The sequence below is a fragment of the Bombina bombina genome, chromosome 11, assembly GCF_027579735.1.
Source record: "Bombina bombina isolate aBomBom1 chromosome 11, aBomBom1.pri, whole genome shotgun sequence".
NCBI lineage: Eukaryota > Metazoa > Chordata > Amphibia > Anura > Bombinatoridae > Bombina > Bombina bombina.
The window spans coordinates 200,568,604-200,586,103 of record NC_069509.1 but is presented as its reverse complement, the minus strand read 5'-3'; the positions used below and the strand labels follow the sequence as shown (position 1 = coordinate 200,586,103).

At 39.4% G+C, this 17,500-nt stretch overlaps 1 protein-coding gene across 1 annotated transcript in view; it reads left to right on the top strand.

Moving 5' to 3' along the window:
- Window positions 1-17,500, top strand: part of MRPL28 (mitochondrial ribosomal protein L28) — a 56,863-nt gene that overhangs the window by 27,554 nt on the left and 11,809 nt on the right. Inside the window, exons 2-3 of the mRNA XM_053694728.1 lie at window positions 5,668-5,966; window positions 6,380-6,532. Coding sequence (XP_053550703.1) covers window positions 5,679-5,966; window positions 6,380-6,532 — 441 coding nt within the window. The 5' untranslated portion in view covers window positions 5,668-5,678. The remainder of the gene's footprint in view (window positions 1-5,667; window positions 5,967-6,379; window positions 6,533-17,500) is intronic.

Sequence of the window (17,500 nt, the reverse complement as noted above, 5' to 3'; positions counted from 1 at the left end):
AAGACCCAAATAAGACATAGAAATAAATAAAGTTAAAAAGGCTAAGAAGCATACTAACGTAGTTTGGCGGTGTAGATAGTCTATATCTGTTTTTGGACCTTATCAGCTACATAGTAAATATATAGCCAAACAATAGCATCACAATAAAAGTGCATTATTTTTCGATTCAGGGAGAGTCTAACTGATGTATTAAACTGCCATCATGTCTCTACATCTATCCTAAATAAATAATGATATCTACTTCATAACACCTGTAATATGATAGAAACTTGTGATGTGAGCAACACACTCAAGTGACCGGTTTCCAATGTCCGCTATGTAAGATGTAGCATTAGACTACAAAAAGTCACATAACTAGAAGATAACCTAGATCGTTCCAATCATAGCCAGATCCAGCTATAGGAACACATTGTAGTCAAGTTGTATGTTCAAACCTCTAGGAGAGACAGTATCTAGGCGATAGATCCAGGCAGCTTCAACCTGTAGCAGTTTGGTATGTCTGTCCCCACCTCTGTCAAGTGGTGGTACATGGTCTATGACCATTGTCCTCAAACTGGCCGCTGTGTGCCCCGCTTGCAAGAAATGCCTAGCAAACGGTTGGTCCGATTCTTTTTTTATCGATCACTGCTCTTATCGCATGGCGATGGTTGGCCATTCTTTCACGGAACGTCGTTGAGGTCTTTCCAACATAGACCAATGAGCACGGGCAAGTTAGAATGTAAATCACGAAGCTGCTAGTGCAGGTGAGTCTATGATAAATTCTGTATTTCTTCCCAGTCCGTGGGTGATGGAAAGTAGAACCAGTAAGCATACTGTTACATGTGGTGCAGTCCCCACATTTAAAACAACCAAGTTTCCTGTTGGCGTCGATCCAAGTGCCTTTCTGATAGCACCGTCTAGGGTCATTATGGACCAAAATATCCTTCAAGTTGGACGCTTTTCTGTAGACCATACGTGGTGGCTTCATTAGAGAAAATGGGAGGGATTTATCCATTTTCACGATCTCCCAGTTCTTGCGTACAGATCTCTCCAGGATTTGGTGCATGGGGGTAAATGTGGTGATCAAATTGATCTCATTGGTATTTGTCTTCACAGGCTTCGTCTTATGGAGTAGTGTCTTTTGGTCATATTGTGACAAGTTTAGTGAGGAATTATTATCTGCTGATCTATAGCCTCTCTCTTTGAGTTTTTCTTTCATAGCATTTTCTTGGAGAACCCTAGTGTCACTGAGTGTGTTGTTCTGGGCTACTCGCATGAGTTGAGAGTTGATAACACCTTTTTTCTGGTGTGTCGGATGAAAACTAGTGGATAACAGGAGTGAGTTTTTATCAGTTGGTTTCATGTATAGAGATGTACTGAAAACAACTGATCCATCAATCATACACTTGGAAATCTGTAAGTCAAGAAATGGTATAGCGTCCCTATTGCTATCATACTTGAACCGAATGGGTGACTCCAATCTGTTCAAGTCCTCAATCCAGCCTTGCAAAGATTCAGACGTGCCCCTCCACACGAGGAACACGTCATCTATGTAGCGACCATACATTTTAATTTCTGGGATTGATAACGTCTTCATAATGAAGGTCTCATGTAGAGGTTGGCATATGTGGGAGCCATGCTGGAACCCATAGCTGTCCCAGCGATCTGTAAAAAATACTCCTGGTGTACAGGCAGTCAGAACCATGCTGAGTAGTTCGTTGGCATATGCGGGACCCCCCCATTGAGTTTTTGCTGGAACTTCTCACTTTCTGTCTGGAGAAGAATTTCTTCAGATTCGAAAGGGAGTATTTTTTACAGATCGCTGGGACAGCTATGGGTTCCACCATGGCTCCCGCATATGCCAACCTCTACATGCTATGGTATGAGACCTTCATTATGAAGACGTTATCGATCCCAGAAATTAAAATGTACGGTCACTACATAGATGACGTGTTCCTCGTGTGGAGGGGAACGTCTGAATCTTTGCAAGGCTGGATTGAGGACTTGAACAGATTGGAGTCACCCATTCGGTTCAAGTATGATAGCAATAGGGACTCTATACCATTTCTTGATTTACAGATTACAGAGAATTCAGAAAGGAATTAATGAAGATAACTAAAACAGCTAAATTAAACAACATTATAACATCTTCTTTGGAAGAAGTTCTAACACCACCTAATTCAGTAATTCCAGTATTTCATTATTTTCCAAAGTTACATAAAGATTCTAGATGTCCACCAGGGCGTCCCATAATAGCAGGAATCAAATCATTAAATGAACCCTTATCTGATTTAATCGATACATTTCTACAGCCTCTAGTTAAAAACCTTTTAAGCTATGTACAGGATAGCACAGATTTACTAAACAAATTGCAACATATTAAATGGAAAGCGAACTACAAATTTTTGGTTGTAGATGTATCTTCATTGTATACAACATAACCTGGGAATAACAGCTATCCAGTTTTTTCTGAATCAGTACACTGATTATAAATCAGCTACTAAAACATTTATACTGAATGCAATAGAGTACCTTTTGACGCATAATTTTTTTGCGTTTGGCAATGATTTCTTTCTCCAAAGGCGTGGAACAGCTATGGGGCCTAAAATTGCCCCATCATACGCCAACCTTTTCATGGGTTGGTGGGAGCTGTTCCACGTCTTTGGAGAGAGAAATCCTCACAGAGAAAGAGTTGTACATTTTTTCAGGTACATAGATGACTTGCTTTTCATCTATGATGGCGAAACAAAAGAAGTTGAAGAATTCTGTGTCTATCTTAATGGAAAACAGGTGTGGCTTAAAATTTATAGGAGAGCATAGTTCAAAATCTATACATTTTCTAGATCTAACATTACAAGCTGATGAAGAAAGTGAGACAATAGTTTCAACTCTTTATAGAAAGCCAACAGCAGGAAACACCACATTATTCTACAAATCATGTCACCCTAGACACATCCTAAAAGGCATTCCTAAGGGCGAATATATTAGGGCCAAAAGAAATTGCTCCAAGGAGGAAGACTATACTAGTCGGTGTACTATTATAACAAAGACTAAAGCAGAGAGGCTATATTGAGGATACCTTAAATAAAGCTAGAGAAAGTGTACATCAAAGAACAAGAGAGGATTTACTTAAATACAAAACGAAAAATACCAACTTGAAAAATAGGGAGAAACCAAGATTTATTACCACATACACTACAGATTATAAAAACATCAGTAAAATTTATAAAAGAAACTATTCCCATTTTACACTCTGATCCAGTGCTAAAAGCAATAACCAGCAATGGTGTAGACATAATATCCAAAAGAGGAAAACATCAAATTACCTTTCTCCATCTAATCTTCCTGTCATTCAGTATGTAGGTAAAACGAAGCGCAGCATAAAAGACAGATTCTTACAACGCTTAAGATCGATTGAAGATGATGACACGGATACTCCGGTATCCAGACACTTTAAAACGCTCCATAATTCTGATGCCTCATTATTAAAACTTCAAGGCATTGATCATGTTCCCCTATGGAAACGTGGGGGAGACAGAGAAGATAAGTTAAACAAGCATGAAGTATTTTGGATATTCACACTCGACACATGCAATCCATTAGGACTCAATATGAGAAGAGATTTGGATTTATTTGTAAACTGAAATTTCAAAAGTTTTTTGATGTACATCCGTAAGCAGTTACCTATCTTGATATTTAATAAATTTAATCTCTTGCGTTGTCTAATAAATAAAAATGACAAATCAAAAATTAATGTCAGTCCACAAAGCATCTCCTCAGAATTCTATATTCAGGAATGCACATCATTTCCCATACAAATATAAATGTTGATATAAGACTATATTCTTATTTGGACCAATATATTATTGAGATATAGTCTATTGTTGATAAATGAATTGAAGATAAATGTGCTTTTCTAAAAATGTTATCCTAATTTAAGTTATTAAATCTTACATCAAATTAATGGTTTTCAAAGAAAATATAAGCCGTATATAAACTATATGTAGTCTAGGTAAAACAAACATATAGGCAACAAAATATTTTCAAAGGTGTTCAAAGTCATTATATATATTTATCATACTTTAAAATTCATCAACAAATTTTCATAATAATCTTTTTCCAAAAAATTGTTCAACAAATGCAAAAAAGAGAGTAGTATGATTAGGCACAATTGTCAAACATAAAGTGACTGTTCCTTTAAGAAAAGAGCTATAAAGCAATGAGCGGTCAAGACTGCTAACAAGCAGTGATCAAGTGCGCAACCGCACGAAACATGTCTGCGTGGGGTCCTGATCGCTGACATTGTGTCTATTTTTCCTTTATAGTGCTTTAACACAGCTGCGTTATATGCTGTCATGGTTTTAACTTCGTTTCAATAAAGTTAGTGTTCTTACAACTTTGGAGTTCTTTGCGCTTTTTGAGCGTTCATGTCTTTGGATTTCTATTTGTTGTTTGGAGTGGCTCACAGACCGGGCTCAGAACGCCACAGCTGCAGATCTCCAGCAATCAACACTTGCCTGCTCTCCTCAGCGTGCTTTGAACTAGCAATACACAGGTACTATCTATCTATTGAACTTTTTGTTTTATATCACACATTTAGTGATTATAGAATCTCCTAGTGCGCTTATACTCTATCTATGTTTGCATGCATATATATATATATATATGTGTGTCTGTACTGTGTGTTTATAGTGTGTGTGTGTACTGTGTATATAGTGTTTGCACAGTGTGAGTGTGTGTGTACATAGTGTGTGTGTACTGTGTATAGTGTTTGCACAGTGTGAGTGTGTGTGTACTGTGTGTATAGTGTTTGCACAGTGTGAGTGTGTGTGTGTGTATATAGTGTGTGTGTATTGTGTACATAGTGTTTGCACAGTGTGAGTGTGTGTGTATATAGTGTGTGTGTGTACTGTGTACATAGTGTTTGCACAGTGTGTGTGTATATAGTGTGTGTGTGTACTGTGTACATAGTGTTTGCACAGTGTGTGTGTATATAGTGTGTGTGTGTGTGTGTATATAGTGTGTACATAGTGTTTGCACAGTGTGTGTGTATATAGTGTGTGTGTGTGTGTGTGTATATAGTGTGTGTGTACTGTGTACATAGTGTTTGCACAGTGTGTGTGTATATAGTGTGTGTGTATATAGTGTGTGTGTACTGTGTACATAGTGTTTGCACAGTGTGAGTTTGTGTGTATATAGTGTGTGTGTACTGTGTACATAGTGTTTGCACAGTGTGAGTTTGTGTGTATATAGTGTGTGTGTACTGTGTGTATAGTGTTTGCACAGTGTGAGTGTGTATATAGTGTGTGTGTGTATATAGTGTGAGTGTGTATATAGTGTGTGTATAGTGTTTGCACAGTGTGAGTGTGCATATAGTGTGTGTATAGTGTTTGCACAGTGTGAGTGTGTATATAGTGTGTGTGTGTAGTGTTTGCACAGTGTGAGTGTGTATATAGTGTGTGTATAGTGTTTGCACAGTGTGAGTGTGTATATAGTGTGTGTACTGTGTGTATAGTGTTTGCACAGTGTGAGTGTGCATATGCTTTCACTGTGTGAGATTTTGTGTGTCACACTGTGTGCATATGTAAATATAATGTGTGTGTAATTTTTTGACACTTCACAATATGTGCATTATAAGACAGTCATGTTTGGTGATTTTTTTGTATTATGTCTTCCTGGGACCTGCAGGGTAAGGCACCATGCCGCTTCACAAGTACCCACCTGCCATCTGGAATACACTTAAGCTTAAGCAGGGCATCTATGCTCGGTTGCCAGCTCACTACCTTCGCTCAATTCAGGAGACACGTAAACCATCTCCTGTGCACTGGAGACCCCATGGGCTGAAATACAGAATAAATCCAAATAATGGGCAGCGAGAACGTGTGCAGGATGTGCCAATTGTACCTTATTTCCCCCCACAGGCCAATGAGGGGCTCTGGGGTGGGGAAGGATGGGTCAATGGTTACCGCTATGCAAACAATGATAAGGTAATGAATGTGTAGTTATGTGGCATTACAAGCACCCTGGGCACAGCTTGCACTTATCTGTTATTGTGAAGATGGCATGATGTATTGTATGTCTTGTGCGTCTGGTTCTCGTGTTTTCTCTGTTACTGGTCTGTTATTTTGCCGCTTGTAAAGCCGCGTTTATTTCTCTAAGAACAAGTGAGAAAATCACCAGCGCAAGTTGTGACACCTCCAGGTACCACTAGATGTCATTGTGCTGACAAATCTTGTTGCTGCTTCTTGCTAACCCATTGCAGTGCAGGCTTATCTGTGGCCCCTGTGTTCTCAGCAGTTAGTTATCTGCTAGTCCCCTCCTGTTCCTCCTACAATATACTTTTATAAACGTCTGCTCTGTTAGTGTTCGATAACTTACCTGCGCCTTTATGTACTTTTAGCTCTCTACAAGACTAAAGACGACATGGAAGCCGCAGCTCTTCACGCGCCAGTTATTCAGTGAGATACTGGACAAAACGTTTTCCATCACAGTTACAATGCGCACACTAGACTTGATTGATGCGGCATATGGCTTCGATTTTTACATCCTCAAGGTAATGGCCAGTCATGGGTATGTGGCGTATCCGTAAACAGAGTTATTGCTTGTGATTACTGTACTCGTTTGTTTTTTGTGGTTAGCTGACTTTTTGTCATCATTTAAATTAACATCTGGTCTGCCAAAGAGTCTGAGCCTTTGCCAATGGGTTAAACCGATACTGAGATAACAATGACCCTTTGACCATCTCTCTTGTTTCCTATTAGCTACTACTCTTTGTTACTAAAACTTATGTTTGTTGTAGTATGCAGGGATTGTCCTGAGGAATTACCCTATTAGCTGGGTAACCTTTTACTATTTATTTTGTAATGAGCGGCCATAGGGTCCATGAGAGTGAATAGGGCCTTATGGCTGTGAACAGTTTATTAATGGTATCTTTATGCTCATTACAAGTGCATTCTGGTAGCATATAAGAGGGTAATTGTAGTTTATTCTCAAGAAAGAAAAAGGAACTAATGGCACTACTTAGAATACAGATAAGGAATGACTATGCTTTCTTTCATGTAATTGGCAAGAGTCCATGAGCTAGTGACATATGGGATATACAATCCTACCAGGAGGGGCAAAGTTTCCCAAACCTCAAAATGCCTATAAATACACCCCTCACCACACCCACAATTCAGTTTTACAAACTTTGCCTCCTATGGAGGTGGTGAAGTAAGTTTGTGCTAAGATTTCTACGTTGATATGCGCTTCTCAGCATTGTTGAAGCCCGATTCCTCTCAGAGTACAGCGAATGTCAGAGGGACGTGAAGGGAGTATCACCTATTGGATACAATGATTTCCCTAACGGGGGTCTTTTTCATGGGTTCTCTGTTATCGGTCGTAGAGATTCATCTCCTACCTCCCTTTTCAGATGGACGATATACTCTCAAATTTACCATTACCTCTACTAAAGAACTGTTTTAGTACTGGTTTGACTATCTGCTATATGTGGATGGGGGTCTTTTGGTAAGTATGTTTTTATTACTTAAGACACTCTCAGCTATGGTTTGGCACTTTATGCAATTATATAAAGTTCTAAATATATGTATTGTACTTATATTTGCCATGAGTCAGGTTCATGTATTTCCTTCTGCAGACTGTCGGTTTCATATTTGGGAATATAAACACTTTAAGAAATGTATTTCTTACCTGGGGTTTAGTCTTTTTCAATTTTGACTACTTTTGCATTTGCGGGTATTAGACCCGCGGGTGCGTCAAATGTTAGACTTTATTGCGTCATTTTTGGCGCGGGAAATTAAGTTTTTGACGCAACTTCGTCATTTCCGGCGTCATACGTGACATCAAGAACTTTCACACGGCGGCGTCATTAGTGACGCAAGTGTGTCATTTCCGGTCATTTTTGGCGCCAAAAAAGTTTACGTTACGTTGTGCGTCATACTTGGCACCAAATTTTTTTAATTATTTCAATACCCCATTCATGTTTGCCTCCTGATTTCTTCTCTATCAAGAGGCCTATGCTTTTGCATTTTTTCCCATTCCTGAAACTGTCATTTAAGGAAATAGATCATTTTGCTTTATATGTTGTTTTTTCTTTTACATTGAGCAAGATGTCCCAATCCGATCCTGTCTCTGAAGTTTCTGCTGGAACATTGCTGCCTGACATCGGTTCTACCAAAGCTGTGCATTTGTTGCAAAATTGTAGAAATTATTCCACCGAATGTCATTGGTAACAGTTGTCATGATAAACTTTTACATGCAGATAGTGTTTCTATCAGTAATAGTACATTGCCAGTTGCAGTTCCTTCAACTTCTAATGTGCATGATATACCTGTAAATTTTAAAGAATTTGTTTCTGAATCTATTATGAAGGCTTTGTCTGCATTTCCACCTTCTAATAAACGTAAAACGTCTTTTAAAACTTCTCATTTAGCTGATGAAATTTCAAATGACCAACAACATAATAATTCATCCTCTTCTGCTGAGGATCTATCTGAAACAGAAGATCCTTCATCAGATATTGACACTGACAAATCTACTTATTTATTTAAAATAGAGTATATGCGTTCTTTATTAAAAGAAGTGTTAATTACTTTGGATATTGAGGTAACCAGTCCTATTGACGTTCAGTCTAATAAACGTTTAAATGCTGTTTTTAAACCTCCTGTGGTTTCCCCAGGTGTTTTTCCCATTCCTGAGGCTATTTCTGATATGATTTCTAGGGAATGGAATAAGCCATGTACTTCCTTTGTTCCTTCTTCAAGGTTTAAGAGATTGTATCCTTTACCAGCAAAATCTATAGAGTTTTGGGAAAAGATCCCCAAAGTTGATGGGGCTATTTCTACTCTTGCTAAACGTACCACTATTCCTATGGAAGATAGCACTTCCTTTAAGGATCCTTTAGATAGGAAGCTTGAATCTTATCTAAGGAAGGCCTATTTATATTCAGGTCATCTTTTCAGACCTTCTATTTCTTTGGGTGATGTTGCGGCTGCATCAACTTTCTGGTTGGAAAATTTAGCGCAACATGAATTGGATTCTGACATATCTAGCATTGTTCGCTTACTGCAACATGCTAATCATTTTATTTGTGATGCCATTTTTGATATTATCAAAATTGATGTTAGATCCATGTCTTTAGCTGTATTATCTAGAAGAGCTTTGTGGCTTAAATCTTGGAATGCTGATATGACATCTAAATCTAGATTACTATCTTTCTTTCCAAGGTAATAATTTATTTGGTTCTCAGTTGGATTCTATTATTTCAACTATCACTGGAGGAAAAGGAGTTTTTTTGCCTCAGGATAAAAAACCTAAGGGTAAATCTAAGGCTTCTAACCGTTTTCGTTCCTTTCGTCAGAATAAGGAACAAAAACTCAATCCTCCTCCCAAGGAATCTGCTTCCAGTTGGAAGCCTTCCTCAAATTGCAATAAATCCAAGAAATTTAGGAAACCTAAGTCTGCCCCTAAGCCCGCATGAAGGTGCGGCCCTCATTCCAGCTCAGCTGGTAGGGGGCAGATTAAGGTTTTTCAAGGATTTTTGGATAAAATCTGTCCAAAATCATTGGATTCAGAGCATTGTCTCTCAAGGGTATCAAATAGGATTCAAAGTAAGACCTCCTGTGAGAAGATTTTTTTTCTCTCACACATTCCTGTAAATCCAGTAAAAGCTCAGGCTTTTCTGAAGTGTGTTTCAGACCTGGAGTCTTCTGGGGTAATAATGCCAGTTCCTCTTCAGGAACAAGGTTTGGGGTTTTATTCAAACCTATTCATTGTACCAAAGAAAGAAAATTTGTTCAGACCAGTTCTGGATCTGAAAATTTTTAATCGTTATGTAAGAGTACCAACTTTCAAGATGGTGACTATAAGGACTATTCTGCTTTTTGTTCAGCAAGGACATTATATGTCCACAATAGACTTGCAGGATGCATACCTTCATATTCCGATTCATCCAGAACACTATCAGTTTCTGAGATTCTCTTTTCTAGACAAGCATTACCAATTTGTTGCTCTTCCATTTGGCCTAGCAACAGCTCCAAGAATCTTTTCAAAGGTTCTGGGTGCCCTACTATCTGTAATCAGAGAACAGGGTATTGCGGTGTTTCCTTATTTGGACGATATCTTGGTACTAGCTCAGTCTTTACATACTGCAGAATCTCACACGAATCAACTAGTGTTGTTTCTTCGGAAACATGGTTGGAGGATCAATTTACCAAAAAGTTTCTTGATTCCTCAGACAAGGGTCACCTTTTTAGGTTTCCAGATAGAGACAGAGTCATGGACACTGAATCTAACAGACAAGAGACATTTAAAATTGGTTGCAGCCTGCCGGCACCTTCAGTCTCAATCATTCCCTTCAGTGGCTATGTGCATGGAAGTTTTAGGTCTCATGACTGCAGCATCGGACGCAATCCCCTTTGCTCGTTTTCACATGAGACCTCTACAGCTTTGTATGCTGAATCAATGGTGCAGGGATTATACAAAGATATCACAATTAATATCCTTGAATCCCAATATACGACACTCTCTGACATGGTGGATAGATCACCATTGTTTGGTTCAAGGGGCTTCTTTTGTTCGCCCAACCTGGACTGTGATCACAACAGATGCGAGTCTTTCAGGTTGGGGAGCCGTTTGGGGGTCTCTGACAGCACAAGGGGTTTGGAAATCTCGAGAGGCGAGATTACCAATAAATATTTTAGAACTCCGTGCAATTCTCAGGGCTCTTCAGTTCTGGCCTCTACTAAAGAGAGAACCGTTCATTTGTTTTCAGACAGACAATATCACAACTGTGGCTTATGTCAATCATCAGGGTGGGACTCACAGTCCCCAAGCTATGAAAGAAGTATCTTGGATACTTGCTTGGGCGAAATCCAGCTCCTGTCTAATCTCTGCGGTGCATATCCCAGGTGTAGACAATTGGGAGGCGGATTATCTCAGCCGCCAGACTTTACATCCAGGGCAGTGGTCCCTCCATCCAGATGTGTTTTCTCAGATTGTTCAGATGTGGGGGCTTCCAGAGATAGATCTCATGGCCTCTCATCTAAACAAGAAACTTCCCAGATACCTGTCCATGTCCAGGGATGTTCAGGCGGAAGCAGTGGATGCACTGACACTTCCTTGGTGTTATCAACCTGCTTACATCTTCCCGCCTCTAGTTCTTCCAAGAGTGATTTCCAAAATCATCATGGAACAGTCTTTTGTGTTGCTGGTGGCTCCAGCATGGCCACACAGGTTTTGGTATGCGGATCTGGTTCGGATGTCCAGTTGCCCGCCTTGGCCACTTCCGTTACGGCTGGACCTACTATCTCAAGGTCCGTTTTTCCATCAGGATCTCAAATCATTAAATTTGAAGGTATGGAAATTGAACGCTTAGTTCTAAGTCATAGGGGTTTCTCTGACTCAGTGATTAATACTATGTTACAAGCTCGTAAATCTGTCTCTAGGAAGATTTATTATAGAGTTTGGACGGCTTACATTTCATGGTGTTCTTCTCATAAATTCTCCTGGCATTCTTTTAGAATTCCTAGAATTTTGCAGTTTCTTCAGGATGGTCTGGATAAGGGTTTGTCTGCAAGTTCCTTGAAAGGACAAATCTCCGCTCTTTCTGTTTTATTTCACAGAAAAATTGCTATACTTCCTGATATACACTGTTTTGTACAGGCTTTAGTTCGTATTAAGCCTGTCATTAAGTCAATTTCTCCTCCTTGGAGTCTTAATTTGGTTCTGAGGGCTTTACAGGCTCCTCCATTTGAACCTATGCATTCTTTGGACATTAAACTACTTTCTTGGAAAGTGTTGTTCCTTTTGGCTATCTGCTCTTTCTTGTGAGTCTCCTTTTCTGATTTTTCATCAGGATAAGGCAGTTTTGCGGACTTCTTTTCAATTTTTACCTAAGGTTGTGAATTCCAACAACATTGGTAGAGAAATTGTTGTCCCTTCTTAATGTCCTAATCCTAAGAATTCTTTGGAGAGATCCTTACATTCTTTGGATGTGGTAAGAGCTTTGAAATATTATGTGGAAGCTACTAAAAATTTCAGGAAGACTTCTAGTCTATTTGTTTTATATTCTGGTCCTAGGAAAGGTCAGAAAGCTTCTGCTGTTTCCTTGGCTTCTTGGTTGAAACTTTTGATTCATCAAGCTTATTTGGAGTCGGGTCAAACCCCGCCTCAGAGAATTACAGCTCATTCTACTAGATCAGTCTCTACTTCATGGGCTTTTAAGAATGAAGCTTCAGTCGATCAGATTTGCAAAGCAGCCACTTGGTCCTCTTTGCATACATTTACTAAATTCTACCATTTTGATGTATTTGCTTCTTCGGAAGCAGTCTTTGGTAGAAAAGTTCTTCAGGCAGCTGTTTCAGTTTGATTCTTCTGCTTTTTGATTTAAGTTTTTTTCTTTCAAAAGTGAAAATAAACTTATTTTTGGGTTGTGGATTATTTTCTCAGCGGAATATGGCTGCTTTTGTTTTAGTCCCTCCCTCTCTAGTGACTCTTGAGTGGAAGACTCCACATCTTGGGTATTGATATCCCATATGTCACTAGCTCATGGACTCTTGCCAATTACATGAAAGAAAACATAATTTATGTAAGAACTTACCTGATAAATTCATTTCTTTCATATTGGCAAGAGTCCATGAGGCCCACCCTTTTTTATGGTGGTTATGATTTTTTGTATAAAGCACAATCATTTCCAAATTTCCTTTTATTGATGCTTTCTACTCCTTTCTTTATCACCTCACTGCTTGGCTATTCGTTAAACTGAATTGTGGGTGTGGTGAGGGGTGTATTTATAGGCATTTTGAGGTTTGGGAAACTTTGCCCCTCCTGGTAGGATTGTATATCCCATATGTCACTAGCTCATGGACTCTTGCCAATATGAAAGAAATTAATTTATCAGGTAAGTTCTTACATAAATTATGTTTTTCAGTATCCTATATATCATACTACAGGCTGGGGGGTGCTGAGTATTGGGTTGAGACAAGCTAGAGAAAATCAGTTTAGAACTGGTAATGGTGTACACTTGTGAAGCACTCACTTTCCTAACAGGCTATTAAATTAAAGAGCGGACATAATGACTAGCAGAGATGCGCTAAGTTAAAATATCACCTTAACCCCTTAATGACAGAGGACTTACCAGGTACGTCATTGGAAAAACTCCCCTTAATGACAATTGACGTACCTGGTACGTCCTCTGTTGTTAGAAGTGCTGGAAGCGATCATGATCGCTTCCAGCTGCTTACAAGGGATTGTAGTGATGCCTCAATATTGAGGCTTCACTGCAATCCCCTATTTTACCCACCGATGCAGAAAGGGCCACTCTGTGGCCCTCTCTGCATCGGCGATTGTTGTGCACACTTTTGTTGGTGGGTGGGAGCAGCTTCTAGGAGGAGGGTATGCTCCAACTTCCTTACCGGTGCAATCACAATGTAGCAATGCATTGTCGGTGATTGCACGGTTCCGGTTGTAGCCGGGGGGGGCGGAGGCGGCGGGTGCACGAGCATACGCGTGCACGCAAAATAACCGCAAGTAAAAAAAATAAAAAAAATACAGAGGCCGATGCAGGGGGAGCTCTATTGTTTAGTAAGGGATCTGGGAGGGGGAGGGAAGTAGATTATTTAGGGGGGCCAGCTACACTACAGAAAACAAAGGTTTTATATAAAAAAGTTAATAAAAACTATTTTTGGGGGCAAATTGGGTACTGGCAGACAGCTGCCAGTACCCAAGATGGCGGCAAATAGGAAGAGGGGGAGGGTTAGAGAGATGTATGGGGGGGGGGGATCAGGGAGGTTGTGGGGTAAGGGGGGATCCATCACTGCAGACTATATGAAAAAAATAAAAAAAAATAAAAAATAATTTTTATTTCAGTACTGGCAGACTTTCTGCCAGTACTTAAGATGGCGGTGACAATTGTGAGGTGGGGGAGGGAAGAGAGCTGTTTGAGGGGGGTCAGGGGGGGATCATGGGGTGGGATGTGTCAGGTGGGAGGCTGATCTCTACACTAAAGCTAAAAATTAACCCTACAAGCTACCTAATTAACCCCTTAACTGTTAGGCATATTACAAGTGTGGTGCGCAGCAGCATTTAACGGCCTTATTATTACCAAAAAGCAACGCCAAAGCCATATATGTCTGCTATTTCTGAACAAAGGGGGTCCCAGAGAAGCATTTACAACCATGTGTGCCATAATTGCACAAGCTGTTTATAAATAATTTCAGTGAGAAACCTAAAATTTTGAAAAATTTTACAGTTTTTTTATTGGATCGTATTTGGCGGTGAAATGGTGGCATGAAATATACCAAAATGGGCCTAGATCAATAATTTGGGTTGTCTACTACACTACACTAAAGCTAAAATTAAACCTAAACGCTCCCTACAAGCTCCTTAATTAACCCCTTCACTGCTGGGCATAATACACGTGTGGTGTGCAGCGGCATTTAGCGGCCTTCTAATTACCAAAAAGCAACGCCAAAGCCATATATGTCTGCTATTTCAGGGTTCCAATGTAACTAGCGCTCATTTTGAAAAAAAGTGGTTTGGAAATAGCAAAGTGCTACTTGTATTTTTTGCTCTATAACTTGCAAAAAAAGTAAAGAACATGTAAACATTGGGTATTTCTAAACTCGGGACAAAATGTAGAAACTATTTAGAATGGGTGTTATTTGGTGGTTGTAGATGTGTAACAGATTTTGGGGGTCTAAGTTAGAAAAAGTGTGTTTTTTTTCAATTTTTTCCTCATATTGTATATATTTTTTTATAGTAAATTATAAGATATGATGAAAATAATGGTATCTTTAGAAAGTCCATTTCATGGCGAGAAAAACGGTATATAATATACGTGGGTACAGTAAATGAGTAAGAGGAAAATTTCAGCTAAACGCAAACACTGCAAAAATGTAAAAATAGCCATTGTCATTAAGGGTAAGAAAATTGAAAAATGGTCCGGTCATTAAGGGGTTAATAATCTACTCACACAAAGGCGTAAGTCTGGTTATAAATGTCTGGCTCTAGTTAAGAGGTAGAAGGGAAATCTCAATGTATACATCTATCCTAACCTAGGATGTTGTTATGAATCCATAGCTAGGGTATATACAGGTGATTGTAATAAATGCTTTATTGCAGTATATTAGCATTTAATAGAGATAAACAGTTATACTAAAGATTAGATGATATTAACTATGTCATGGAATTAATAGTTATATAATATAAGGTGTGAAGGAGGATACAAGAATTGGAAAGGTACCTGAACTGGGCAAGCAGTTCTTATGTATTAGAAGCACAGTTTAATTCGTATTATATATATATATCCCTTTTGTTGGAGAATATAGTGTGCCTTAAAGGGACACTGAACACACATTTGTTCATTTGTAATTCTGAAAGAGCATGCAATTTTACTCAACTTTCTAATTTACTCCTATTATCAATTTATCTTGGTTCTCTTGCTATCTTTTTTTGAAAAAGAAGGCATCTAAGCTTTATTTTGGTTTCAGTACTCTGGACAGCACTTTTCTCTTGTTAGGTGTATCCAGTCCACGGATCATCCATTACTTGTGGGATATTCTCCTTCCCAACAGGAAGTTGCAAGAGGATCACCCACAGCAGAGCTGCTATATAGCTCCTCCCCTAACTGTCATATCCAGTCATTCTCTTGCAAGCCTCAACCAAGATGGAGGTCGTAAGAGGAGTGTGGTGTTTTATACTTAGTTTATTCTTCAATCAAAAGTTTGTTATTTTTAAATGGTACCGGAGTGTACTGTTTATCTCAGACAGTATTTAGAAGAAGAATCTGCCTGCGTTTTCTATGATCTTAGCAGAAGTAACTAAGATCCATGGCTGTTCTCACATATTCTGAGGAGTGAGGTAACTTCAGAGAGGGAATGGCGTGCAGGTTATCCTGCAATAAGGTATGTGCAGTTAATATATTTCTAGGGATGGAATTTGCTAGAAAATGCTGCTGATACTGAACTAATGTAAGTAAAGCCTTAAATGCAGTGAGAGCTACTGGTATCAGGCTTATTAATAGAGATGCATACTCTTATAAAAATGTAATATAAAACGTTTGCTGGCATGTTTAATCGTTTTTATATATGTATTTGGTGATAAAACTTATTGGGGCCTAGTTTTTTCCACATGGCTGGCTTGAATTCTGCCTAGTAACAGTTTCCTGAAGCTTTCCACTGTTTTAATATGAGTGGGAGGGTTTTTTTTGTGCAGACATCCAGCTTCTTCCTGCATGATCCAGGATATCTCTGGAGGGCTCAAAAGGCTTCAAAGTCGGGGGACACCCGGGCGGCGGCCATCTTGCAGGTCGCACTGAACTTCAGCTCCTCAAGCTTCTTCTATCTATCTCTGATTTAAAGCAGTATTTTTATTAGTACCCTGCTCTAAATAGTGGAGAGGCTTGTCTGAAGAGGTCTGCTTTCCAGAAACAGGGTTTTGGAGAGGGACCGGGCTTCACTGCCCTCAGAACCGGACTTTTAACTTTGAGGCCTTTCCCTGCTATTGAAGCCTCAGCCTGTCCCCACAACTAGCTGTGCCCTAAGTGCGCAGTCACAAACTAAGCTTTGGATACTATTTCTTTCATGTAATTAGCAAGAGTCCATGAGCTAGTGACGTATGGGATATACATTCCTACCAGGAGGGGCAAAGTTTCCCAAACCTCAAAATGCCTATAAATACACCCCTCACCACACCCACAATTCAGTTTTACAAACTTTGCCTCCGATGGAGGTGGTGAAGTAAGTTTGTGCTAGATTCTACGTTGATATGCGCTCCGCAGCAAGTTGGAGCCCGGTTTTCCTCTCAGCGTGCAGTGAATGTCAGAGGGATGTGAAGAGAGTATTGCCTATTTGAATGCAGTGATCTCCTTCTACGGGGTCTATTTCATAGGTTCTCTGTTATCGGTCGTAGAGATTCATCTCTTACCTCCCTTTTCAGATCGACGATATACTCTTATATATACCATTACCTCTACTGATTCTCGTTTCAGTACTGGTTTGGCTTTCTACAAACATGTAGATGAGTGTCCTGGGGTAAGTAAATCTTATTTTCTGTGACACTCTAAGCTATGGTTGGGCACTTTGTTTATAAAGTTCTAAATATATGTATTCAAACATTTATTTGCCTTGACTCAGAATGTTCAACTTTCCTTATTTTTCAGACAGTCAGTTTCATATTTGGGATAATGCATTTGAATTAATCATTTTTTTCTTACCTTCAAAAATTTGACACTTTTTTCCCTGTGGGCTGTTAGGCTCGCGGGGGCTGAAAATGCTTCATTTTATTGCATCATTCTTGGCGCGGACTTTTTGGCGCAAAAATTCTTTTCCGTTTCCGGCGTCATACGTGTCGCCGGAAGTTGCGTCATTTTTTTGACGTTATTTTGCGCCAAAGATGTCGGCGTTCCGGATGTGGCGTCATTTTGGCGCCAAAAGCATTTAGGCGCCAAATAATGTGGGCGTCTGATTTGGCACTAAAAAATATGGGCGTCGCTTTTATCTCCACATTATTTAAGTCTCATTTT